This window comes from Aythya fuligula, chromosome 5 (assembly GCF_009819795.1).
Source record: "Aythya fuligula isolate bAytFul2 chromosome 5, bAytFul2.pri, whole genome shotgun sequence".
Classification (NCBI taxonomy): Eukaryota; Metazoa; Chordata; class Aves; order Anseriformes; family Anatidae; genus Aythya; species Aythya fuligula.
In genome coordinates, this window is record NC_045563.1 from 15763340 (window position 1) to 15790765 (window position 27426).

Here is a 27426-nt window from a genome sequence, read left to right on the forward strand (position 1 = left end):
GGCCAGTTTACTGGGTTTCTTCTTGTGCCAGTGTTGTCCTGTACTTTAAATCATTCTTCCTTTCCTGTTATTTAAAGGCTGTAGTCATGTCTATTCTAATCCTGGGTTAAAACAAGCTAAGGTGAGCATTTAGTCTTCACTCCTAAAACAGGCTCTCCATTCGCCTCATCACCCTTACTGTCCTCTCTGCATCTGCTGCAGTTTGACTTCACTTCTCTTGAATAAATGTGACCAGAATGACAAATGGTATTGCAGAGAGGAATTTCAGGGAAGTAATTCCTTCCATGAAGAACTCTGTACAGGAATTAGCTTACCAAATATACCACATTGGCAGCTCACAGCTATCTTGTGATCAATTAATGCATGAGGTCATTCTTGTCCACAGTCTTCTAAAACTCATTAACTCCTATCTTAAAGTCTGAATTCTTAGTATTAGCCTTAGCTGAATGGTGCTGCACTTCGTGGGAGTAAATCCATCCCATTATTCTGGTCCTTAAAGTCCTTTCAATCTCACTGGTATCATAATTACACTCTGTATTAATAACTTTGTGTCATCAGCAAATTTAGTATTGTATCACAGTTATTAATGAAATATGATTAGTCCTTAAGAAACTCCTTGAGTAAACTCCCTGTACCCGATACGTTAATTTATCAATATACACACCAATGTGCTCCTGCAAATAAAAGAAGCGTTTCCCATCCCTCTTTAGCCAACTCATTTAATCTCAAAATTCTCATCTATTCCTCGTTATTAACCATTTCTCATATAGCGAACATTTTGATGGTGTCCAGATGGATTAGATGAACTGTATATTTCTGTCCATAAAACCATTTCTTTTCTCCCTTCTACCCTTCCTCCCCCCCAAAAAATAAATAAAAATAGAAGAGGTCAAGTAAAATAGCCTGATTTCCCATCTGCTCTTGACTAACCAATACAGGATTTTGTTTTATTCCCTGCTACCTTCATGACTTTCTTTATTATTCTTTCATTTAAAATACATTCTGAAGTATCTATTGCATCTGACTATACTTGTAACTATTGCAAACATTTCCCATGTCTTAAATGAAGGCCTCTCTGCTATTCTTCAGTAATGCAGAAAAATCTTCACCTTGATATATCTGTACTTGAAAAAGTCTTTGCTATTGTACCTACTGTTAAATGTGCCAGTACTCTTAAAACTCATGCCTGGAGATTATCTTGCTCTCTGGTTTTTATAAGTGCATTAGCTGAAGAAGAAGCACTGTCTTTGACAAAGCATCCTATATAGCAGAAACGCTTCACACATATTAGTAAGCGAATCAGCTGGTAAGTTAAAAGAAAGAGCAAAGAGAGAGGAAAGGAAAGGAAAGGAAAGGAAAGGAAAGGAAAGGAAAGGAAAGGAAAGGAAAGGAAAGGAAAGGAAAGGAAAGGAAAGGAAAGGAAAGGAAAGGAAAGGAAAGGAAAGGAAAGGAAAGGAAAGGAAAGGAAAGGAAAGGAAAGGAAAGGAAAGGAAAGGAAAGGAAAGGAAAGGAAAGGAAAGGAAAGGAAAGGAAAGGAAAGGAAAGGAAAGGAGAAAAAAAAAAAAAAAGCAGTGCAGTCAAGGCAGTATATCTTTTCAAATGAAGTTTAACAACAGTGGGGAGACAGGAAAAATGTTGCAGAATACTGTAGAAGACAGAAAGAAGAAACCATCCTAGAATTCTCTCCCAGTTAACAGTCCATCTCTCAGATTATTATTTCTATGATGCTATGTCTTAATGGATCTTGTCAGTCCTAGAATGATATTGAAGAACTAAATATGGGAACAAAGGCCTTGAGCCCAAGAGAACCAAGAGTTTACTTCCCACCTCAGGGACAGGGCGACAGCCTAATCTGAAATTCCATAACAGAAAGACAGAAGACCAAATTCTACAGCCTGCAAAGCACAAGAGGTTTCAAGTACCCCAGTGGCCAGTGGCCACATACTCTTCATGTGCAAAATGTGCCTTAAGGTCAGTACCAATATAAATCATTACATGGTGACATTCCTTTATTAGCAGAAGTGGCTATTAAGATCAGTAGTTAGGCAGATACTGATGTTCCCGCAAGAGAAAGGAAAAATCAAGAAATACATGTAAACCAAAGCATTACAGATGTGATTACTAAATGAAAACCTGCATCAGTCTTTCACATGAAGATTCAGCAGTTCCTGGCACTGAATGTAGTTACTGTATCACTTATCCCAGAATTAAAGGTTAAAAAGATCTCTGGCTTGACCTACTCTAGGAGAAGTCTTCTGTACTTTATAAAACATCAACATATTAATGCACAGAACATGTAATGTCTAACATATAATACCACATAGTAGGGCTTAATCCATGATCTCAGGGCTACTGGTCTACAAGTTTACAGTTGGGATGGATAGAAGGATCAGTTGTCAAATAAAGGTTTGTAATAAAGACATCAATATTCTCAATTTCTCTTGCACGCTCAGACATATTGGCCTAAATCATTTGGATATTATTGATAAAATAATAAAATATGTATGTAACGACATGAGTTATACAAACATACAGCTGGTATGGTTTGCAACTATTAGTAATACACATTATTATCTTCAATTCGAAATATCCACAATAACTGTTGATCTAAAGAAGTTGTAGGAGGAAAAGCAGACCTTGAGAAGCTTTGTTTGCCATTGGCCTTTTAACCAATAGCTCACTTTGGACTGTCAGTAATGGAATTGTATTCACCAACTGTTTAATATCTGTCTTTCTGGTAAGACACACACATGCACTTCTTGTAGATAAAGGCTTCTCGCAAAACAGCAAAGCTGTGTCACTTTGAGGTAACAAAGACTCAGGAAGATTAATGTTACTTGAAAACTAAGCAAATGTTTAGTTCCTTTGGTTATGCCTTTTCAAAGCAACTCAGAATATCAATGCCTTACAGAAGTTGATGCCATGGTAGTAAGAGTTGACACCTCTTCTGCAGACTGTTCTGAACTTCCATGCTCATTACAAACTGTCATATGCCTTCTTTCAAATTAAGATTTAGGGACTGTAATTCTGTCTCTTTGTCTACAAATAGTACATAGAAATACTGATTAAGAAGTCAGCTGCATCCACAAATGGATTTTTGAGGAATAACCAGAATACTCCTATCCTCTGTAAAAATATCCCCATAATTACATTAAAAAGCATAATTCAGCATAGTTTTGCAAGTCATTATCCTGTTAAAACTTTCTTTCAGGACAGATCTACAAACTCTGGAACTATTTAAGGACAACATATTGGTAAGAACTCTACTGTCCACATTTTTTACTCTTTATTCAGAAGCCCACCACATCTAAATTTGAGAGTAATTACTCTCTTTTGCTTCTGAGAATTTTCTTTTGCTAATATTCAGTAAAATAAAAAGAGATAACGTGGAAAAAATCTAAACTAGTGAATTTTTCAGTGTTAAATTTGATTCTACACAACCTGGATGGAAAAATACTTTTCATGAAGAAATGCATTAAGACTGCTGAAACCCCCGTTAAACTTAGGTGGGAAGATCCAGTCACAGCTTCTACAGCTTGCTAGCTCTAGCAGTCATCAGTATCTCCAGTTCAGCACTACAGAAATAAGGTTCGCAGGTTAAACTCTATCAAATTCTGCTCCCTGAACTCACTTCAGGACTCTCATTGGTTTCAACTCATTTCTTACAGAATATGAGGACAGAGCAGCAAAATTCATATGCTCTTTAGCATTGCTTATGAGTATGTGAATTGGAAATAGTTCCTCATATTATGCATTGGCAGAGGCGTTAACAATGGTTACTTGGATCTGAAACTGTCCTGGAAAACATTTAATGTGCTTATTTCTTTCCTTGGCCTTAACACATTAGGGGGAAAAAAGAAAAACACTTCCACTTTCCCATCTTGTCACACAACCAGGAAGCACCTGCAGATACCACAGAGAAGAAATAATTGTAATTGCTGCTGTAATTGCACTGTAATCTACCGCCCTAGTCTTGCCTACGTTGAAATCTCCCATTTTTCTCTCTTCCCCATGTCTCACAGCAAAGAAGCCGCTCAGAGCATCTGCCAATCTTTCAGCAGAAATAAAAATCTTCCATTATCATAGTCTGTAATTTGTGATGTCCTCTTCCTACACCAAGCTGAAGCCGCAAGGAGCACTGGATGACAGAGGAGGGAAGAATCACGCCGTGACCCCAGCAGTGTGCTTGCCTTGAGAGCTGTTTGCAGCTTTCCTCCCAGCCACGTTACTTCACCCACATTCTGAACAGGGAATAATAAAGAACGCAGTAACACACAACCGAGTATGAGTAACGAGGCTTTTATTGAAAGACCAACGCTGATGACATTCAACCTTAGGTGCTAATTTCAGAGTTGAAATTTAAGAGGCCCTTAGTGCATTATTTCTTGAACGAGCCGCATTAGGCACATCATGATGCAGAAATAATCCACGGAGGTGATGACTGTGTTTTGAAGGAAACCTTTCAGTGGCAGGAAGGTAAACACATTTTCCTCTCTCTCTGTCAGAGCTCCACCAGTGCGTCTCACCAAGCAGAAGTTAATCAAACAGCAGCACAGCCCCTAACGCGCCGGGGGGAGACGAACGCAGCCCCTGACAGAAACACGGCGGGGCCGCCCCCGCCTCTACCCAGCCCCGGTCGCCCCAGCGCCGGCTCCTGCCCCGCGGCGCGCATGCGCACACCGCCCCCCTTCGGCAGGGCGCAGCGGGCGCCGTGCAGTGACGTCACTGGGTAATGGCGGCGCCCGCGGGGAGAGCACGCGGCGGGTACCGGCAGTGACGGTAACGGTTCTAACGGCTGTAACGGCTCTGACGGTAACGGCGGCCGGGACGGGCCTGGGGGCGCCCGTCGTGCGCAGGGCCCAGGCCCTGAGGGAGCGCCCGGCCCCGCGGCGGGGCCGCGTCTGTCCCGTGTGCCTGCTGCTGGGACGGTTCCCTAAAACTAGAAGAATTATGCCTCGCATTCCCCCCCATTTTTTTAAATATTGTCAATGTAATCTTAATTCTTCTGATCTGGCGCCTTAATTATTATTTTTTTTTCTCTTCTCAGTTTCTTTTTAGGTAAAAATGAAGGCCAAAAAAGGAAGGAGATTTACATCTTCCGTTAAACTGAAAAGAAAGGGTATTGCAGTGACAGGGAAATGGAAAACGGTGGAAATCGACCCCAATCTCTTTGCTGATGAACAGTTTCGAGATATAGTATGCCTGGAGGAACTTACGGAGTACAAGCTGGTAAATTCTAACAAAGTGGGACAAGTAAGTGGGCAGAAGAGAAAGGTTAAGAGTCTTTCAAACGGGAGCGAGGAGGAGGAAGAACCTGTCGTCCCTCCCAAAAAGAAAAAGAAAGGCAAAGATTTGAAAACCAAAACAGATACAAGTGATGATACTAATGCAACAGAAGTTGATGTGCCAGTTGATGAAGAGACGAGATGCGAAGAAATAATCGAAGGCACAAATTGTGAGGACAGTGGGCATACAGCTGGGAGCACTTCGAGCACAAAAAGTGCTGTGAAGAAAAAGAAAAAGAAGGTAGATAAAAATAAGACCTCTCAAGATCAGGAAGCTCTTCCATCAGTAACCACTTCTAAAAAACTCAAAAACTGGTCAACAGAAGTTTTATCTGCCTCAACTGATCACAAAGCTGATGTGTCCGCATGGAAAGACCTGTTTGTACCTAAACCAGTATTGAAGGCCTTGAGTTACCTGGGGTTTAGTGCTCCAACGCCTATTCAAGCACTAGCCTTGCCTTCTGCAATCCGGGATAACATGGATGTGCTTGGTGCTGCAGAAACGGGTATGAGTCCATTAAACTGGTAGTACGTGCAGTGAGTTTTCCATCTCCATTTTCAAATGCTACTTATTGTTAAGATTTTTATATGTAGGTTAAGGGTATGAGGATCCTGCGTATACAGTATATTAGTAATGGTTCGTGGTAAAGATGGAATATTTTGTGTTTGTCAGTTACTAAATTTTAATGCTCTACAAGGTAGAATGTGCGTAACTTTTAAGTCTCAGTGAGGTTTTATCTTTTGACTGAATTGTCTTTCTCTGGTCCTCCTCGAATTTTCTTATTTTAAGAGCTGCGAAGTGATGCATTACAAACAGCGGAATTAAGGAAAGAAACAGGGTCATAGTCCAACAGCATACTTTTTTTGGAGGTCCCTGTCAAGGCAAGAGAGCCAGCCTTCTTTGGATCTGGTTTGGTACTGGCTTGGAGAAGCAAGTAAGAAAGACCAGGTGCAGAGCATTAATCACAGTGGGTATGGTCCAGTGTTTCAGAGCATTATTATAGCAACACAGGCCCAGACAGTGCCCTTAATGTGGACTCAGGCTGTAAATTGTTAGTAGCTGCAGCCATTCTCAGTGCTTGTGCTCAGAGTATTACATAGTACTGCTGAAGTTAATGGAACAGTCTCTTGTCCAGGTTGTGACCAGCTCATGCCTTTTATCTTTGAGCATTGCTAGCCTTAGTGAAATCTGTTACAGCTTCTGTTTTACCTAAACAATATTATGAAGTCTCTGAACGTTACTTTCCCTCTAACTTTTTTGCTGATAACACCTTTGAAGTTTTGTCTTCTCTGACACTACAACATGTTTTTCCCATAAAAGATAAAAATAGGAAGCACAATTGCAAGCTGTGTGGCTTAAAGGATTCTTTTGCTCTCTTCTCATCTGTTCCAGTTGCCTTATCTCACTACTTGCCTTGTAAAGCCATTTACTGCTCTTGAGCATGAAGGTATAGTAACTAATTTAATAAGTTATGCAGTCATTTGCATTTTTAGTTTAATTAGAAGCCAGGCTGGTGTTATTAGGCTTTAATAAGATTAGATTAAGCCCCTCAGGGAGTGTTTTTGAAAATGGAACTGAAAAATTAAATGCTGTATTTGTGCTGCAGAAAGGTGCCATTTTGGCAGTGCTGGAAAACAAATCTCTCCCTAGCTGCGGAATGGAAAGCACAGTTAGTAACAGGTTGTGCTCTTGCTGTCTTAATTTTGCATAACCCTGAGCTAATAGGACTGTTTTGCTCATTTATTTTGCTCTTTTATGAGAGAATGCCTGGTTCCCTCTAGAGAGCCCAATGGGTCTCAGTGTTCCTGCAGAAGCTTAAGAGGAGATGTGAGCAATTGTCTGTTAAGAAAGTGCTGCAGGTGGGAGAATCTAAAACTCTCCCATTCTGTTTTCCACATCATGCATCTTCCCTCAGCGTTGGGCCTGAGGGAGGGCACTGGCAAATGAAAGAACTATTCTTCACCTTTCATTAGCACCGTAGGAGAGGATAGCAAGATTCTGATATGGTGGGGATCAGACACAGGAAATTTCAAGTCTTTTTTGCAGTGAAGCTAACTAGTTCTGTTCATTACAATTTAATCATGGTGAAGAACTAGTGAGGTTTTGAGCTAAGAAAACTGCAAAAATTTTACAATGTAAAATTATTGAAGAGAGCATGCATTAGCTTGAGCTGTAGGATCTGGGGACTGAGATGCACTGTTCTAGTGTTGCAGGTGAGGCTATCGTATGTGATCTGTGCCTTGTGAAGATAACGTGGACTGTGAGGTGATTATTCAATATTTGAATGAATGTGGTATCTGTAGATTAGTTCTGAGTATTACTGCCACAATCTGGCTGGGTGCAGTGCTGACATTTGCACCAGACAGACTGCGTTGTATATTATTCAAGATCAGCATCATGTCAGGCTAATGGTACTAATACTAAGACTCTCCTCCAAGTAGACAAAATACTGTACTGCTGACTTTGGCAAACCACCGTGGGCTTGTAATACAGACAAATACCGCTCAAGGAATAGAGATGAGATTTCCAGAGGACTGCTTCCCAGCAGTGGCCTGCTGCAGGAGTAGTGTAATAGTGTATGGTGCTCTGCGTGCTTTTTTATGACTAATGAACTGATGTTTATGAGAACCTTAGCTGAGGTTGCTGTGCTATCAGGATTCTCCTAACATCTCTATTAGTGGCAGATAATTCAGAAGGGAGTATGTGTCAGGGATGTGACTCACAGTTTGGTGCAATGAACCCCAGAAATTATAGCTAGGGGAGCACTTCTTTTTCTTTGACAACCCCTTCTCTGTTGAATGCCTTACCTCTTTAAATCAGATGTATGTGTTTTGACTATAAAAATCTGAGCTTGTGATGGATCAGGAAATTAGAGGCTGGAGTATGTCAAAATACAGTTTTTCAGAAAGTGGTAAACACTACTACGAATTAAAGATGGAAGTGAATCCTTCAAGTACTTTCCAGTTTGTCCTTGGCCTCATTTGTTATTCCTTTATTTGCAGAACATTGATCAGAACTGTCAATTAGGGCATGGTATTCTCCTTACGGGCATACAGTTCTTTAAAAAGATCTTGGCTGCAACTGCAGCTTTTTAAAACTACTTTCAGAACAAATGAATCTGTCTGACCTGCTAGAAAAAAAATACTTATTCCCCAGGAAATATGTTATTGGTGACCTCAAGAAGATGTATGAAGGGAACAGGAGAAGAGATGCTATTGTTACAAGTTTCTGGTCTTCTAAAGATCAAGAGTTTGTGTGGGTTACAACTGTGTTTTAAGAACAGTGTGTGATTGGCTGTTGCTTTTCTCATCTTTTCAAATAACCTTCGTGTCTTGTCAGTCTGTATTAACTCTGTTTGTTTGTTTCTTAGGAAGTGGCAAAACGCTTGCATTTGCAATTCCTATGATTCACTCTGTGCTGGAATGGCAAAAATCAAACAGCTCAATGAGCAGAAATGACAGCGTTTCTAAAGAATCCCATCAGCATCATGATGAAACAAGATGGGAAAATGAGGATGAAGCAGAAAAACTAACCCATCAGCAGGTTGAAGATAGCGGAGATGAAGATGATGCATCATTTGCAACAGGCTGTGTGAAGGTGCTAGAAAATGATGAATTTGATTCTAGTGATAAGGGGCATGCTGTTGGTCTCCATAAAAAGAGACCTCTTTTAGGACTGGTCCTTACTCCCACAAGAGAATTAGCTGTGCAAGTAAAACACCACATCGATGCAGTCACAAAGTTTACAGGTATGTAGACCACAAGGGCTGTGTCCACTGGGTTTGGGGCTTGGCAGTCTGTTGAGCCAGAATGTGTGCCACAGTTTTTCGCAACATAAAATTGGGTGGCTTTTGGAGGGTTAGGGCTCACAGTCAGTAATATTTGGGAAATGCAACAAGATTCTTCAAAAAGATGCACATGGAAGTAAACAATGTGGGATACTTTGCTTTAAAATGTTTATTTGTACAAATAGCTATTGACCTGGGCTTTGGAAGCACAGAATCAATACTAGATACAAAGCCACAGTTTATATATATGTATATATATTAAAAAAATAAAAATAAATTTTAAGGGTAGAAGGCTTTGCTACATTGTCTGACTTACCTGCAACAGCAGTCAAACACAGCATATTACTGGGTAGTATATTGATGAAAGGAATTTCATCTTGCTCCTTTCTCATCCAAACAGAGGTCAGCACATCTGTTAAGGGAATGAGTGAGGATGTGAAACTACTAAAGATGGGGAGAATAGAGAAGTAACTCCCCTCTTCTCAAACAGCAGCAGTTGTTTATTTACAACATCAACCGTAGGATATGGATTGCAGTGAACTGCTTAAGAGCATCTTCCTTTGGTGTCTACGTATCCTGCTGTGCTCATCAGTCTACAGCTGATTACAACACTAATTTTAACTCCTAGCCTAAAATAATCAATTTATGTCAGTACAGTCCTGACGGGATTGGTGCAATTTGTATATACAAATCTGCTGCCCAAGTGATGTGCAGTTGCTGTAGCAGGAGAGAAAATTTTGATGTGAGCTAGCTTTGTCTTAACATAAAGCTGTGCACAGTACTTGCACAGTAGCATTGAGTTCCTCATTTGTGTTGGTGTATCATCTGAAGAAGTAGGACGAAGTAAGCTATGTGTGGGGCCTGTGCTTCCCGAGCCAAATTTCTAGTACTTGAGCAAATTGCTTAAAACTGGCTTAGGGTTTCTGCACCACTCTGCAGTCCAGAGAACCATTAGGCAGTAACATCCTTGTTAAAAATGTTCCATAGCAAATGGGTAAGACAGGCCTTTCTTATTCTTAGAGGGACCAGCTGGTTATTCCTAACAGGAACTTGCTTGCTCGTACGGATATAATTGACAAAACAGGAGTTTCTGCAGTACAGGTAAAACAAAAAGCTAATGGCTGTGGAGGACCTACATGATTATTGCTGCTTTTGGAAGACAGGTGCACTAAAAGAAAGGCTATTATATGCACTAGGAGAAGGACTACTTTATTTTTAACATCTTCCTTTAACACGAATTTCTCTGCAAAGTTGACAGCATTGCCTTAATGTTGACAGTGCTGTATAGAAGCCCACAAATGTCCTGGCTGAGAGGCTTGATGCTAGTTGTGGTATAGACTTTTTTTTAACTCACTTCTCTGAGTGGATGTATATAAAGATATTCACTGATAAATTCAACAAAGGCTATAATTTATATCTTCTAGGCATTAAGACTGCAATTCTAGTTGGAGGCATGGCCGCACAGAAGCAAGAACGTGTACTGAATCGAAAGCCAGAAATTGTAATTGCAACCCCAGGCCGTCTGTGGGAACTAGTGAAAGCAAAACACCCACATCTCTCCAATCTTCGGCAGCTCAGGTAAGGGTGCTTTTAGACTAACTGCTGAATGCTGTAATGGGTGTCACTGCATATAGTGATTGCATTGACTAACTGATTAAGCAATTTAAACTATGTAAGATAAGCTTACTTTATTGCCAGAGTATAGTGGTTAGTGCATAGTGGTTATGTGGAGAGAGGGAAATGTTAAAGTCAGTAACAAAAAACTTATTTTTCTTTCAGAAACCCATTTTTTCAGAAAGAAATGTGTAAGGCTGTTGTAGCTACCCTAGGATATCTATTGTTCCTTTGAGTTGTACATACAGATCTTTTCTTATGTGTTTATCAGGAAAGATTCTTTTGAAGTATATCAGATTTGTATTTATCCACACAACTCTATTTATACTGTAAGTTTTCTATTTGACAGGTGCCTTGTGATTGATGAAGCAGACCGAATGGTTGAAAGAGGTCATTTCTTAGAGCTGTCTCAGTTGCTGGAACTCTTAAATGATTCACAGTATAACCCTAAACGACAGACTTTTGTTTTTTCTGCCACCCTGACATTAGTCCATCAGACTCCCATAAGAGTTTTACAGAAAAAGAACGCTAAGAAAATGGACAAGAAGACCAAACTAGAAATGTTAATGGAAAAAGTAGGAATAAAAGGCAAACCAAAAGTGATAGACTTAACAAGGAAAGAGGCTACTGTTGAAACTCTGACAGAGACCAGAATCCACTGTGATACAAACGAGAAGGACTATTATCTCTATTACTTTCTTCTCCAGTATCCAGGAAGAACCATGGTCTTTGCAAACAGCATAGACTGTATAAAGCGCCTCAGTTCTCTCCTCTCAATCTTAAATTGTGATCCTCTTCCTTTGCATGCCAATATGCACCAGAAGCAAAGGTTAAAAAACCTGGAAAGGTTTGCTGAGCGAGAGAGGTAAGTTGATTGTTCTGCTTCTAGTAGAGGAGAAAAATCATGTAAAGAATGGGGGGGAGAAGAGAGGAAACAGCCATGTTATAAGAGAAGGTTTGGAGAGTTGGCTGGGGATGTAAGTCCCTGGTTCCTGAGCCAAAGTTACTGACAATGAAGGATGGGGTCCATAGGGTGGCTGAGGCATTCAGATGGATTGAGTTCAGTACAGGGGTCACCAAAATGGCTGAGAAGCCTCTGTAAGGGGAGGATGGGGGGCACTGGGCTTGTGTCACCTAGAAAAGAGGAGGCTTAGCATGGACCTAATGGCAGCCCTCCAGTGCCTTAGGGTAATCAAGAAGACAGCCAGGCTTTTCACAGTGGTGCATGGTGGGAGGATGGGAGACAACAGGCACAAGTTGAAATAAGAGAGCTTCAGACTGGGTGCAAGAAAGAGCTGTCTCTGTAAGAACAGACAGGCATTGGAGGAGACTTCATTCTTGGGGGGTTTTAAGGGCTTGATTGGATAAAGCCCTGAACAACCTGGTCACAGCCATGTAGCTCATCCAACTTAGAACACAAGATTGGGCTGGAGTCCTCCTGAAGTCCCTTGGAGTCTGAATTACTCAGGGATCCAGCGGGTCTTTATTGCTGAAGGAGTTGTCATTTACGCTGTTCTCATCTATATGCTTTTATAATCATGCTGCACATTCCCTCAGGCCCTCTACCTTAGCTCTACAGCTCCTGTAAGTTGGCTCCTCTCACAAAACTATCAAAAAGTAAATCACTTTTTGCTGGGTTATGCTTTTGCAGGTTTTCTTAGATGAATTAGCTTCCTGAGGGTCAAAGTATCATAGAGCAATGTGAAGAGGCAGTTGTGCCTTTCAGCAGCAGTGGGCTGTCAGATTTGCCCAGGCATGCCTATTGGGTCATTTTAACAATGATTGTTTCCTTCTGGCTTTGAAACAGCCTTTGGGAGGCAGGTGTGTGTTCTCAACACTTCAGTAAGCAAGAAGCCTCACAGCTTAGTACTGGTGCAAAGTACTGTGTGCTGTCTGATTGTGCTGGAACGTGTACCACAGTAATAGACTCGGGCAGTGGAAGCAGATTGTATTGTCATGATAGATCTGCAGTATCCATTGGCAAAATGTAGTTTCAATAGCCTTGGTGTAGGCCAGGCTGAGCATTTTCAGATTTTCAAGGCAAGAAGCAACTATAACAACTATAACAAGGCAAGAAGCATCTATAACGGCCTCTTGCAGAATGCACACCATGGAATTTTCTGTTTATTTCTGCTTTGAACCTTGTAGCCATAGGGTATGCAGTCAGATGCCATAAAATCTTAACAAATTCATGCTACCTACAAATAACTCTTTTCAGCTGTTGGGAGGGTTGTTTTTTTTGTTTTTTTTTTTTTTAATGAACAAATTGCTCCATACCCTAGGCAGACTTCTGTCTCTGTAACAGTCTTTTATATAAAAGAATGACTTTTCTGAGGAGTACTTTATTTCTAGGGGTGAAGGGAAATACTAATTATTAGAACAGAATAACCACCTTATATTTCTAGTTTTTAATTTATGTAAAGAAATTGAGTATGACTTGGTAGAAGACACTTCAGCCCCCAGAAGTGTTAATTAAATCTATAATGTTAATAATAAGGTGATTTTCTCAGCTGGTGAAATGTGTAATAGCCTTTATGTCCTGTCAAAAGATAACTGTCGTTAATGCTATTGTCATACCAAACTAATGATATTTTTAAATCCAGTCTGGGCAGAGCACTGAAAAAGGTACTGAGGGAGCGCTTTTACTCCCCCCTGCCAAGGGGTTGGATATGGTTGGTGAATAGTGATTTATGCTATTTCCTGTGAATTCCTGAGAATAAAAGCTTAGGAAAACAGGATACAGCAAGGTAGGGAATTTCATTATTAGAAACAGAATGAACCTGCTGAAGGTAACATTTATGTTATTTCTTTTACTGTAAGAGTTTCTGTTTCAAGACGGCCTGTAAGGTAATATTGGGTATCATTTTCTGTAAGGGCAAACAAATAGCGTATTTCTAGCAGATGATATAGTACAAATTTATTCCTTAAATTGCTGTGGTAGAATTCAGGGTCATGTATTATACATTTCTTGGCAGATGGTTTACGCTTCAATTTTATGTTCATTAAATATTATCACTTTCTCAGCTGTGTCCTCCTGACAACAGATGTTGCAGCTCGTGGTCTTGACATTCCCAACGTGCAGCATGTCATCCACTACCAGGTTAAATGTCTTTTGCTTTTACTATATTGGTTTTGAGTAAGTTTCTTTTACTAGCAACCCAAAGACTATAAAGCTCTGATTCTCAGTCCTGTGTTAAGAGTATAAGGATTTAATCATCTTTAATTAAACTGTCCTGTAGTGCTTTGTACCACTGATACAGTGACTGTCATTATAAATGTGTGATTATATATAAGAAATGACATAACAGATATGATTCTCCTTGCTTTTTTCTTAACTTTGAAACCCAGAGGTGTCACATGACTCACCCTTATAGCTCTTCTTTGAGGATACATACACGCATACATTTTTTTCCTGCTTTGCAAATGAAATGTCAGAGTCAGAAGTTAGGAGAAGACTTCCTGGCATAATCTGTTACAAAAATACTAGGCCAGGTAACAAAAAGTGTCCCAAGGCAACATCTTTCACACTTACCTTCAGCTGTGTTACATGCAATGTGCCATGTGCATATAAAAAGCAATTTATCATAAGGCCTGGTACTATGTGGCAGTCTCTTGGCCAAAGAATGACAAGCTGCTGGTAAGCTCCCTTGGCCAGCTTCATCATTTGTCTGATGTTTTGCAGGTCCCTCGCACTTCTGAGTTGTACGTACACAGAAGCGGCAGAACAGCCCGAGCTGCCAATGAAGGCCTTAGCTTATTGTTGATCGGCCCTGATGACTTGATCAATTTTAGGAAGATTTATAAAACCTTGGAGAAGAGTGAAGAGCTGCCATTTTTCCCAGTTGAAACCAAGTATATGACTTCTATCAAGGTAAAGAAACATCAATCTATTTGCAGCCTGAGTAGTTGCTTACTTGCTTGCTTACATTACTGCATTGCCCATCACGTTCTTTCCAGGTTTCAGATGAACTTTACTCTTCAGGACCTGGATTTGAAAAATCACATTTTATCTTTTTAAACCAATATTTGTTGTTTCTCCTCAATAACTGGCCCAAGAAAAGTGTTCAGACATAAACAACACTTACATTTGTCTTGCCTGTCATTGCATAGAGCTTCTCATGACTAGATTCCCAAAAATAGTACAGGGAGGTGTGTATGCTTGGTGGCTGGGAAGCTGGGATGTTAAGTTGTTTAAAGTCTCTGTTAGGAATACATGTGTACTAGAACAGGATCTTCAGTGGGGTTTGGCTGCCATTGAACCTGGTCAGAACCCGGTATGTTTCCCTTTTTTAGCCAAGGAGAATTCAGTAACTCCCAAGATGTACAGTGGTTAGGATTTACAAAACAGTACGTTTCAGAAAGCAATGTTTCTGCTTACTGAAAAAATACCTTGTTTTGAGAGTGCTCTTGCAGGGGTCCCTTCGGCATTTCTTCATGAGTAGCTCTTGGCAGTTTTCATGCTCTGTCAATTAATGGGCAGGTAAATGTTTTTCCCACACTTAAATTTTCCTGCTATCATCTCACTCTCTTCTCTCCATAATAGTGCTCCTTTCCCCAGGTAAGGTGTCTTTCTAATTGTAATTACAGAACTCTAGCCTCCTAGGGCCTTCGCATGGTCAGGTGTCATTTACACTTTGCCCTTGGCTTAATCACAAAGCCCTTGTAATTGGGACTCATAGTGCTGCTAGTTCTTTATGTCTGTCCATTTTGCACTCTCTTCCCTGGTTCTGCCTGCCTTCATTCAAGTTGTAAAAAATCAGAAGGAATTTCACACTTGAAAGGAATAGAATTGGCGAACCATGGTAGAGAAAAGACCAAAAAAGGACTCAAATTTAACAAAGATGGAAAAGCTATTTAGAATTCCTTGTAATGATCTTAGGAGATGTCATTGACTTGTTTTATTAGTCAATTACAAGTTTAATTTCTTGTTTCTGCTGTTTTAATTGTTTTCGCAGTTTCGGGTGGTGCTGTAACTGTGCAGCACCCAGCTATTCATTTGGGCTCGTAAGGGAGTCCTACACACAGTTTTTGTGCAACCGCAGGCACATTCCAAACAGCAGAAGTTGTTGCTAAGTTGATTTATTATTTAATGTCAGTGCAGATTTTCTTTCCGTAACAAATTAGCTATTTAAGACAGCTTGGCCCAGCTGGGAGGCTGCAGGTCAGGTTAGGTTTGCTGGACATCTTCATTCCACATATGAGCAGCTGGAAAGAGGGATGGAACATTTTGTCCTATGCCTAAACAAAGTCAGGTACATTTTTGAAAACGTGTGTGACCTGCAGGAACTTGGTTCTTCAGACTAGCATGAAGCTAGTGGCTGTCCCCCGTTGCTGAAACTGGTAACTTTTAAGATCCAGCTATACTTGGAAATGATTGGTGATCTGTCCCTGATGTCTCTGAAGTGTTTACAACAATTCCTTTAAAGAATGAGGTGCTAACATTCAGTGATGTTTAGAAGTTGAGATATTTTAGGAGTCAAATTCAGTCATGGATATCTGAAGAAGGAAAACGCTTTGGTAAATGACATGTCTGTATTACATAGGCTGTCAGCTGGGACAGCAGTAGGGAACAAACACATCTGTCTCTCTGCATGGCTGACACCTCAGTTGCATTGTAATGCATGTTTTCAAACACAGATTCTGCTGGAGTCCACCACATTTAAACCTGATTGAAATGTCTGCAATGCGCTTTTGTTGCAGGAGCGGATGAATTTGGCACGGCAGATTGAGAAGGCAGAATTTTTCAATAGCCGAGCAAAGCAACACGATTCTTGGCTCCAGCAAGCTGCAGAGGCTCTTGAAGTTGATCTCGATGACGACCTCCTTATGGGCAAGTAGTAATGCTTGTTATGGGTGTGCTCAGTTAGTCCTGTATAGCACTGGTGTCCAAAAGGAGTGCCACCGTGGCAGAAGAACTTTTAAACCCTGCAGGGCATAAGGGGAAGTAAAGCAGTGTTACTTCTTAGTATGCGGCATTGCTAGTGTTTTCAGGATGGTTGTGTAGTAGTGCTGCAGTGAGGGAATGAGTTGTGGCAAGACAGACAAGTCTACGCAACATAGGATAGCTTAACTTGTGGAACCTTTTAAAGGTATTCTAATGGTTCAGTATGTCCTGTGGGAGTCTCTTCCCCTCTGTGTCAAAGAAAAAGCTATTTATCTCCTCCTGTTCATTTCTCCCATCCCCCTGTAGTCAAGCAGCAGGACAGGAGCCAGGCAGTGCTGTGGAGGAACACCCAGGAAACGCTGGCAAATACCAAAAATTATGTTAGCCTTATGTGGGTTGAATTGTGTGGGCTAAGTGTCGAATAGTGGTATGCAAGTTGTTGAGGTTTCAGTTGGTGTGTTAGAACTATAATATTTTCTTGTACTTTAAGATTAAATATTCTGCAGGCTGTGCCTGAGGGAATACATAAAGCTGTGCAGCTACAGGTGCCTATTAGTTGAATGCCATGAAGCTTTGCACTCCTTAGATGGACTGTTAAATGCCGCACTGTGTTCCAATTTTAGGAGCTGAAGGTATAATTTCCTACCAGTCCAGAAGGTGTACTGAATGGAGTTGCTGCCTGGGTCACTTCAGCTTAAGCTGCCTCTATCCTGGTAGCTGCTTAATGCAGAGATGCCTGAACCTTAAAGCGTGTTCAGATATATATATTTTCCCCCTTCTTTTGTCCATAGACTAGCTTGTTTTCTACCACTTTGCAAGCAAAGACTAATCAGATCTGTCCAAACTGTTCAGCAGTGCTCTCAGATAATTAGCACCCTGTCTGTTTTGACATAATCTGAGTATTCTGTACTTTGAGATAAGTTTCAAAACAGCACAACTAATGCAAGTTAGTTGCAGCTCTTCAGTGAAGCACTTTGTAATTGCTACCCAGAATCTTGCCAGATTCATGCAGTTATTCAGTCTCCAATTCTTCCATAGCTTGTTGGAAACAAATGAAAGTCTTAGTCATACTTCCCATAAATAAAAGGCTTCTTACATTGTTACAAAGGATGTAGTAATGTCCTTTCAATTTACATTACAGATAACCTTAATTTCATTTATTCCCTCCAGATCAGACTTCTGATCCTGTGAACTATCTCAGGTCTCTTTTGTGCCCTTCCTTCTACGCTATTAAATCTGGCCATCTCATTGTTTGTTTTTTTTTATGTATAAGGAAGAAAGGGCTTCCCACTTAACAGGTGTTGAAATGAGGCTCACATAAGGTAACAACTTACAGAGGAGAAGTTTCTGCCAGAGCTGGAAACCCTTGGTTAATATTTTGTCTTCTCGACCCCTTTTCTTTTTGTTCCTGAGAGAATGCTGAATGCTCTGGGTTGCGAGTCAAGTGAATGATTTAGCAGAATGTTACCTAGGATAGAGCTACTCAGTCATGTTTATTCTTACTTGTTTTTCTTGTGGACAACCTCAGGTGATCTAGAAATGTCACAGATGACTGGAAAACTTCATTGGAGTTGAGCGGTTTTGTTGGAGAGAGATTTGTAGCAGTAGGGGCAGATGCTAAAGGCAGATGAAACAGGCCAGTGCAAGTTCTTCTGTTTTTGTAACATTCTGTATCTTTGATTTTCATTCCCAAGGAAGAAAAACTAGTGAGCAAGAAGAAAGCCAGAAGCAAAAGATGCTGAAGGGAATGAAGAAACAACTGAAACATATGCTGTCCCAGCCACTGTTCAAAGTCTTTATGAAAACCAAGTACCCAACACAGTCTGGAAAACTCCTCCTGCCTCAGACCTCAGTGGGCAGTTCAGAATCTGCTTTGGGTACCGTGTCTAAACAACAAGCCAGGAAGAATAAATCAAAAAAAAATTAAATCAGATAACTAAGCAAGATCTCCTGCTGTGATGGAATCAAGGACTAGTCTTATCAAGGCTGATAGTTCTTATGCAGGAGCTCAGCTAGAAAACACGTAGTATCAAGGGATGATTCCTGTGTCTTGGTTGTGCAGGCACACAGCAAAATGTTGATCTAAAGGGCACTGTTAACGCGTGATTAGTTACTCTTGAATCCCGTCTTCAGTCTTATTTTCTGACATCCTTTTTCTTACTGTCCATATTAATAGAATTTAATTAGTTTTGAGATAGTTCTGTTCATTGCTTCTTTTTATAAGGCAGGTGGAAGTACCGGGTAAAACTCACTGTGGACATACTCTAATGTAACTTGATTTGAATTTTAGTGTTATTAAAGGGGAAGGTAGGCTTTATGTGGGGGACAATCTGAGCTGGTGTTAATGGCAGATTTGGCTGTTACTGCAGTCAGTTCAGTGAGAAAGGCAGTAAATACAGGTAGTGTTACCAGGAAGGCTAGAATTGTAGTTATGTGAATCTGTCCCGGTTTGCTTTCCCCTCTGATACTGTTTCTCAGTGCTGTTATCCACTGTGTCTAATTCCATTATTCCTTTAGTTACTATGGTTAAGAATGTTGGAAAAAAAACACAAGGTGGCAGTAATCCAGGACTGACCTTGGGAGATATGCCATCCAGGCAGACTTTTCAGGAAAGAGTGTTGCTATTCAGCATGTTATTAATTAGTATCTCAAGTTAAGTCTGTTTGAAAACATGTTTGAATCATGACCTTTTTCTGTTGGAAAAGATGATGATATGAAATGTCACTTATGAAGAGCGTTTCCTGATGATTGTACTTCTGAATCATTTTATCCTGACCTGGGCAAATACTTTCTAAAAATGTTTTTTAAACTATGTAAGAAAATCGTATTTTGAATTCTTGTTAAATTATATTTGGTATAAAACCCAAAGTCTGTGTCTGCTTTCAATTCCTTGGAATTTCTAAATTTCTCATAGTTTTCCCTTTGCATTTAGCAATTGAGGAGAAGAAATTCAGGGGAGAAGCACCCAAAAGGTAAGACACAGCAGTGACATCTGTATAGGTGGGAGCACAGAAAACAGTCACCTGCCAGCTCTGGACTGAGCGAAGTTTTTGTGTCTTGTATTGAATCATTGTGACTGCCCTGCTAGGAGGCAACAACTGACTCAACTAGTCAAAGAGAAATTTACCTATGGAGTTAAGTGTCTCCACCAACCACTTGTTGGTTTTGGGAGAGTAGGAAGCTCTTTGCTCTTTCATCTTTATAAATAATTGACTCTCCTGCTCCCACCATCTCTGGCAGGGGCTTTTCTCTCACTTGCTGCCTTGCATTACTGAAGAAGAGATGTGACAATCATAAGCGTACAGAGCTTATCAATTTTATATGAAGCTTTTCTGGCAATACACTTCGTCTGATGTCCTTTGGGGGGCGGGGGGGGGGGAGACGTTGTAAGGCTCTTTATCCTTACCCATGTGAGAAGACAAAACATCTTTGCAGTCTCTGTGACATCTGAAAAACTACAAATTTAAAGAAAGCATCTTGCAAGGAGATCTGAAAAAATGAAACTGAGCAAAGGCGAGCATGTCCTGTGTCGTTCTTTTTTTTTTTTTTTTTCTGTACCATTTTAATCAAGTTTTTAAGCTATGGAAAGAAAATGTTCATTGCTTTTTGCATCCCTGAAGGACTGAAGAATAGGTGGGCCTTTTATGTGTCTTGCGATACATTTCTGCCTGCGATTCATCAGACAAAATCAAGGCCGAGTCCTGACACTAGAGCTCTGCATCCCTCCCTTGTCTGAAAATCTGCATGAGGTGGAACAGTTTGGCAATTTATAATTCCACATGATGACAGGAAGAACTGAACTGGAGGATAATGAGAGTATTCTTCTCCATCATTGCTGTGAAGTTTTTCAGCTGCTCCTGTTTCCTTGTGCTTAACAGCCTAGTTCACACACCCACCCCTCCGTCTGGCCCTCAGCCCACTGTCTTGCTAAGTCTCCCCAGGATGGAGCATGATACCTCTGCCTTCCTCCTCACCTTCATGCTTGCCTATGGCATGCTATGCTGCTGGTTTTCTCCCACAGCCACTGACACACTCAGCACGTGTTCTGTGTTTAATCTACTGATACAGCACCCCCATGGGAGCTCAAGCCATGCTTGGACCCTAAAAATATCCATGTCTTAAAAAGAATACTTGTCTAGCACCCTGCAAGCTCTCTTCTGACTGACTGCCTTCCCTTGTCCTTCTCTTACTAGCATACATGGAGTCTTCTAACTATAGGAGGAACCATATGCTTGCTTTAGCTAATTTAAGCAAATTATTAAACAGTAACTGGCAAATATTACTGCTTAACGGTCCTTCTCAAGTGTGGACTAGGTTATTGCTGCAGGAGAAGAGGGCAGGGGAGCAGGTTTTTATTCAGGTCTGATTATTTGCATGTGTTTCATTGGTGCAAATTAGACATGAACAGTTTTATATCAAGTGCATATGGGTAATTTCATTCCAGTATTTAATGAAACGTGTAGTAAAGAATTTCTTCTGTAATGCTCTACTGGCACAGCAGTTATGCTAAAGCATCCAACAAGTAATCTTGTGTTTTGTGGCAGCCTATGTCTGCTAAAATACTCATTAATTAATAGACTAATTAGGTCTGTTGAGGCTGTAAGAGCAACTACCAAATAGATTAATCAAGGCATGAGTTCAGCAAAGTGTTGGTAGTGGCCAAGCTGATACAGAGCCACCAGTAATACATAACAGAAAATTGAAACCTTTCTAACTTCTGAGCCTGCTTTTTTATTTTGTGAGTGTGGGAGGCCACTCAACCTCACCCTTGCCACACAGCTCCTGGTATATCATCTGCCTATCAAAAGAAAGAAGAGTCCCTGTAGTTTAAGACATCTGCTGAGGAGATCGTTTGGACAGGTTCTCATACTTTGGACAGTAAAGTTTCCTGAAATGCATAGCCTTTTCTTTCTCTCTTCCCCGGCGTGTTAATGAAACAGCAAGTTAGCAGAGGAGAAATTGGAGAGCTGCCTCAGCATATGCCAGCAGCCCAGGCTCACCTCTTGCCATGTGGCATATGGCAGATAATTTGCACCTTGCTGGGAAAGGCACAGGTACCTCACGTTCACCACGCTCGCCACAGGGAAAGGGTGCACATGGAGGAAATAGCAATTAGGAAGCTGATGCAGAGCAAGTTCCTGCCCATGCTCATTCCTTGTAAGCCTGTGTTCGCATCTGAAAGGAGGAAGGAAAGCACATTCATGATGATTTCACCTCACGCTGTCTGATCCCAGGAGGAAAATCTGGTAATAAGCACTGTGCTTTCCTGGGTGTTAAAATACCCACTGCTTTGTCCTGTGCTAGCAGGGTGTCTTTGGGGGACTGAGTAATTCCACATTCTCTGATGAGTGGCTTCTTTCAAGCACCTCGATGTCCTTCTTGTAGTGAGGGGCCCAAAACTGAACACAGTACTCGAGGTGCGGCCTCACCAGAGCCAAGTACAGGGGTACAATCACTTCCCTAGACCTGCCGGCCACACTGCTTCTTATGCAAGCCAGGATGCCGTTGGCCTTCTTGGCCACCTGAGCACACCGCTGGCTCATATTCAGTTGACTATCCACCAATACTCTCAGGTCCTTCTCCGCCAGGCAGCTTTCCAACCACTCATCTCCCAGCCTGTAGCTCTGCGTGGGGTTATTGCACCCCAGGTGCAGGACCTGGCACTTGGCCTTGTCCTTGACCCTCGGCACTATGGCCAACTTTATGCAGTTGACCTCAGCCCATCGGTCCAGCCTATCCAGATCCTCCTGCAGAGCCTTCCTACCCTTCAGATTGATACATGCACCTAACTTGGTGTCATCTGCGAATATACCGAGGGTGCACTCGATCCCCTCATCCAGATCATCGATAAAGATATCAAAGAGGACCAGCCCCAGTACCAAGCCCTGGGGAACACCACTAGTGACTGGCCTCCAGCTGTATTTGACTCCATTCACCATGACTCTTTGGGCCTGGCTATCCAGCCAGTTTTTAACCCAACGAAGCATACGCTGGTCCAAGCCACGAGCAGCCAATTTCTTGAGGAGAATGCTGTGGGAAATGGTGTCAAAAGCCTTGCTGAAGTCCAGGTAGACCACATCCACAGCCTTTCTCTTGCCCACCAAGTGCATCACTTTGTCATAGAAGGAGATCAGGTTCATCAAGCAGGACCTGCCTTTCATAAACCTGTGCTGACTGGGTCTGCTCACCTGCTTGCCCTGTAAGTGCCGCGTGATGACACTCAAGATAATCTGCTCCATGAGTTTCCCTGGCATTGAGGTCAAACTGACAGGCCTATAGTTTCCCGGGTCTGCCCTCCGGCCCTTCTTGTAGATGGGCATCACGTTTGCTAGCTGCCAGTCGACTGGGACCTCCCCCGATAGGCAGGACTGTTGATAAATGATGGTAAGTGGCTTGGCCAGCTCCTCCACCAGTTCTCTCAGTATCCTCAGGTGGATCCCATCTGGCCCCATCGACTTGCGTACATCCAAGTGCCGTAGCAGGTTGCCAACCATTTCCTCATGGATAGTGAGGGCCACATTCTGCTCCCCATTCCCTTCCACCAGTTCAGGGTACTGGGTATCCAGAGAGCAACTGGTTTTGCCACTAAAGACTGAGGCAAAGAAGGCATTAAGCACCTCCGCCTTTTCCTCATCTTTCGTAACTAAGTTCCCCCCCGCATCCAGTAAAGGCTGGAGATTCTCCTTAGTCCTCTGTTTTGCATTGATGTTTTAATGTATTTGTAAAAGCATTTTTTGTTGTCTTTGATGGCAGTCGCCAGATTGAGCTCCAGATGAGCTTTGGCCTTTCTAATTTTGTCCCTGCACTGCCTTGCAACACCCTTATAGTCCTCCCGAGTGGCCCGCCCTCTTTTCCAAAGATTGTAAACCCTCTTTTTCCTGCTAAACTTGAGCCACAATTCTCTGTTCAGCCAGGCTGGTCTTCTTCCACACTGGCTCATCTTTGGGCACATGGGACAGACCGCTCCTGCACCATTAAGATTTCCTTCTTGAAGAGCACCCAGCCTTCTAGGACTCCTCTGCCCTTCAGAACTGCCTCCCAAGGAACTCTACCAACCAGTGTCCTGAACAGTTCAAAGTCAGCCCTCTGGAAGTCCAATACAGCGGTTTTACTGGTCCCCTTCCTGGCTTCTCCAAGAATGGAGAACTCTACAATTTCATGGTCACCCAAGACAGTTTCCAACCACCACATGTCCCACCAGTCCTTCTCTGTTTGTGAAGAGAAGGTCTAGCGGGGCACCTCCCCTGGTAGGCTCACTAACCAGCTGCGTCAGGAAGATATCTTCCACGCTCTCCAGAAACCTAGACTGCTTTCTCTGGGCTGTGTTGTGCTTCCAGGATATATCTGGGAAGTTGAAGTCCCCCACAAGAACAAGCGCTGACGATTTCACAACTTTTGTCAGCTGCCTGTAGAACTTCTCATCAGTCTCCTCATCCTGGTTCAGTGGCCTATAACAGACCCCCCCCAGGATGCTTGCCTTGTTGGCCTTCCCGCTGATCCTAACCCATAGGGACCCAACCTTGTCATTCCCAGCCTCAAGTTCCATGATATCAAAACTCTCTCTGATATAGAGAGCCACACCACCACCCCTTCCGTGCTGCCTGTCCCTTCTGAAGAGCCTATAGCCAGACATTGCAGCACTCCAGTCATGAGAGTGGTCCCACCACGTTTCCGTGATGGCAACCAAGTCGTAGCCTGCCTACCGCATGATGGCTTCCAGCTCCTCCTGTTTGTTACCCATGCTGCATGCATTGGTGTAGATGCACTTCAGTTGGGCCATTGCCTTCTCTCCCAGCCTTGCCGTTGTTCCCCCTGGCACAGCTCCAGCAAGCCTTGTTTCAGCCCTGTCCCTCTTCTTACCTAGTTTAAAGCCCTCTCAATGAGCCCCGCCAGCTACTGGCCTAGGATCCGTTTTCCCCTTAGAGACAGGGACCTGTCTGTGGCCATCAGGCCAGGTGCTGAGTAAAGGGCCCCATGGTCAAAAACCCCAAAATTTCTGTGCTGGCACCAGCGTCTGAGCCATGTGTTTATCAGGTGGGCTTTCTCTGTCCTCTCTGTACCCCTCCCTGCCACCGTAGGGATGGATGAAAACACCACCTGTACTCCCACTCCATCCACTAACTGTCCCAGTCCCCTATAGTAATTGTTTGATGGTCTTCAGGCTTCTCTCTTCAATGTCATCACTGCCAGCCTGGGCTATTAAAAGAGGATACTAGTCAGAGGGGCGAACCAGGTTGGGAAGCTTTCTGGCAACGTCCTTGACTCTGGCCCCAGGGAGGCAGCAGACTTCCCTACGGGTAGGGTCAGGCTGACAAATAGGTCCCTCTGTTCCCCTGAGAAGGGAGTAGCCCACAACAATCACCCTTCTTTCTGTCCTGGTGGAGGCAGTCCTGAGGCGTGGAGTCGATTTCCTTGCCCTAGGCATCCTCCTGGGTACACTTTCTACCTCTTCCTCAGCTACCGGTCTCAAGCTCCAGGGCCTCAAACCTGTTGCGTAAAGGCAGCTGGGAAGGTGGGGCCGGTGGGGGGGGGCATCGCCTGCGATGTCGAGCAGGGACCTGTCTCCATTCCACCTCAACTCCCAGGTCCCCTGCCTCTGCCCAACAGCAACAGGGTAGGGGCTCCACCCCCATTTGGGGTGTCTCACCACGGTACCTCTCCTTGAGGCCACACAGGGAGTTGCTCCACAAGTCTGTCTCCCGCTCACACTCCCTGATATCCCTCAACCTCTCCACCTCCTCCTTGAGTTCTGCCACCAGGCAGACCAGGTCATCCACCTGCTCGCACCTCACGCACACAGTCTCTCTGCCCCCCGCAGGTGGTAGCAACAGGCTGAGGCACTGCCTGCACCCGGAGACCTGAACTGCCGCAGTTTTGATTGGGCAGTCGGTCTGGGTGTGTACAGACCTACTGGAGAGCGCTGTGCCTGGTGTACACCATTGCAGCTGAGCTAGCGGTAGACCGCCGTTAGAGGAGGTGTTCGTATGGGCAGGGGAGAGCGCTCTGCCCTGCCTGCTCGGCCTGCCTGCGCGAACTGCTGTGCCAACTGCCGCACCACGCCCTAACTGCCACGCCCTAACTGCCACGCCCTAACTGCTGCGCCACGCCCTAACTGCCGCGCCACGCCCTGTTTGCCTGTCCTGGTTGCCGCGCTCCTGGTAGCTTGCGCTCCCTAGGGGCGGCTTTTGACCAGCCGGGGAGGGGGCGCTGCTGGCTCCACCTACGCCTCGTTCTCACCTTGTTCACCTCCATCGCGAGGGCTGCCAGGCCCTGGCAGCTCCTTCGAGTGGGCTCGGTGCTGGAAAAATTAGCCCTGCCTGTCCAATCCCCCACTCTGCTACAGAACGCGTCTGCCCCAGAGCCGATCGCCTTGGCAAGTGGCTGTTCCTTTTGTGAAAGGTACTTAAGGGCTCCAGTGTTTCCTCAAGTCAATCAAAAGCTCCTCATGGGGCTGGCCTCACAGAATGGAGACAAAAGAGGAAAAATAATAATCCATGACTCCTGAGGCAAGTTCATTGGCCTCTGAAAGCAAGTGAACAGGGCTGTTACACTTGTTTATCTTGGAGTTCAGTAGCTCTTGCTGTTAAACTAGAACAAATTGAGGCCTGTTTCCAGAGCAACCAACTTAAGATGGTACAAACTGCCAAATTTCTGTAGGTGATGGCTGCAGTTAGAGCACACAGCCCCAAATCCTAGGTTCAAAAAGGAGAAAGAATACTGCAAAGTACACACAGACTTTGGTACCCCAAGTTTGGTTAGAGGTATGATGTCCTGCTATCACTCGTGTGATAATATCAGCCTACTTGGTAGTGTGAATGCACTTATAGCAATGGATTTTATTTTCCTTTCCTCATGGAAATACCTACACAATTATAAGCAATTTTAGTACTGTCAGGAATATAACTATCAGATTTCTGTACCAGCATTGGTTATAAAGTGCTATGAAGTGCAAGGTGTAAGGAGACTGCCACTGTTGATCCATTTTCCAGCCATTTCAGACTGTTTTTTAAAGAGTTGTTTCTAAGCCAGCTCAAGTGAAGTCAAATCCTCTCAGTTCTCAGATGACCTCACAGAATGGTTTTCTTGGCAAGTTTCAAAATTTGTGAGAATTAGATTTGCTGAAATGCATCAATACTTTCTTCTTTGTTTACCTAGGTTCTTAAAATCTCTTGAATTCCAACTGCAAATAAAGTTTGTCCTTGCATCATGACTGGAAAATATGTGCCTTTCTTCATAGTTTTCCAAAGTTCATTTTCTAACAGATTGTTCAATCACATATGTGAGTACACAAATAATGTGACCTTGCTTTTAGCTAATATGACTCTATACAAGAACAAAAGTGGATGGAGAATCTCTCCTATGAAGACAGGCTGAGGGAGTTGGGGTTGTTCAGTCCTGGAGAAGAGAAGGCTCCGGGGAGACCTTACCGTGGCCTGCCAGTACCTAAAGGAAAGCTAGGGAAGGACTTTTTGTCAGGGGTATATAGATAGGACAAGGGGGAATGGCTTTAAACTAAAAGAGGGGAGATTTAGATTAAATATTAGGAAGAAATTCTTCACTCAGAGTGTAGTGAGGCACTGGCACAGGCTGCCCAGAGAAGCTGTGGATGCCCCATCCCTGGAAGTGGTCAAGGCCAGGCTGGATGGGGCTTTGGGCAGCCTGGTCTGGTGGGAGGTGTCCCTGCCCATGGCAGGGGGTTGGAACTAGACAGTCTTTAAGGTCCCCTCCAACCCAAACCATTCTGTGATTCTGTGATAAAAATACCGCCATTAGCTAATTAGGTGCTGATTGTATAAGTGTATGTATATATAAGGATATGAAGAAGTTTAAGTAGAATTTCAAAAGAACTTGTAAA

At 42.9% G+C, this 27426-nt stretch overlaps 1 protein-coding gene across 1 annotated transcript; it reads left to right on the top strand.

Moving 5' to 3' along the window:
* Positions 1-5064: 5064 nt before the first annotated feature.
* Positions 5065-19104, top strand: DDX24 (DEAD-box helicase 24). Its single transcript, XM_032188955.1, has 8 exons — positions 5065-5791; positions 8657-9034; positions 10498-10651; positions 11037-11552; positions 13712-13787; positions 14370-14558; positions 16388-16517; positions 18266-19104. Exons 1-8 carry the CDS (start codon positions 5065-5067, stop codon positions 18496-18498), a joined length of 2403 nt encoding a protein of 800 aa, XP_032044846.1. The 3' UTR covers positions 18499-19104.
* Positions 19105-27426: the final 8322 nt, after the last annotated feature.

Bases quoted from the DNA above. Each gene is read 5' to 3' on its own strand.
- DDX24 (XM_032188955.1), top strand. From the start codon at position 5,065: ATGAAGGCCAAAAAAGGAAGGAGATTTACATCTTCCGTTAAACTGAAA. The intron at 11,553-13,711 runs GTAAGTTGATTG...TCACTTTCTCAG, and splicing joins AGGTTTGCTGAGCGAGAGAG to CTGTGTCCTCCTGACAACAG. The intron at 13,788-14,369 runs GTTAAATGTCTT...GATGTTTTGCAG, and splicing joins AGCATGTCATCCACTACCAG to GTCCCTCGCACTTCTGAGTT.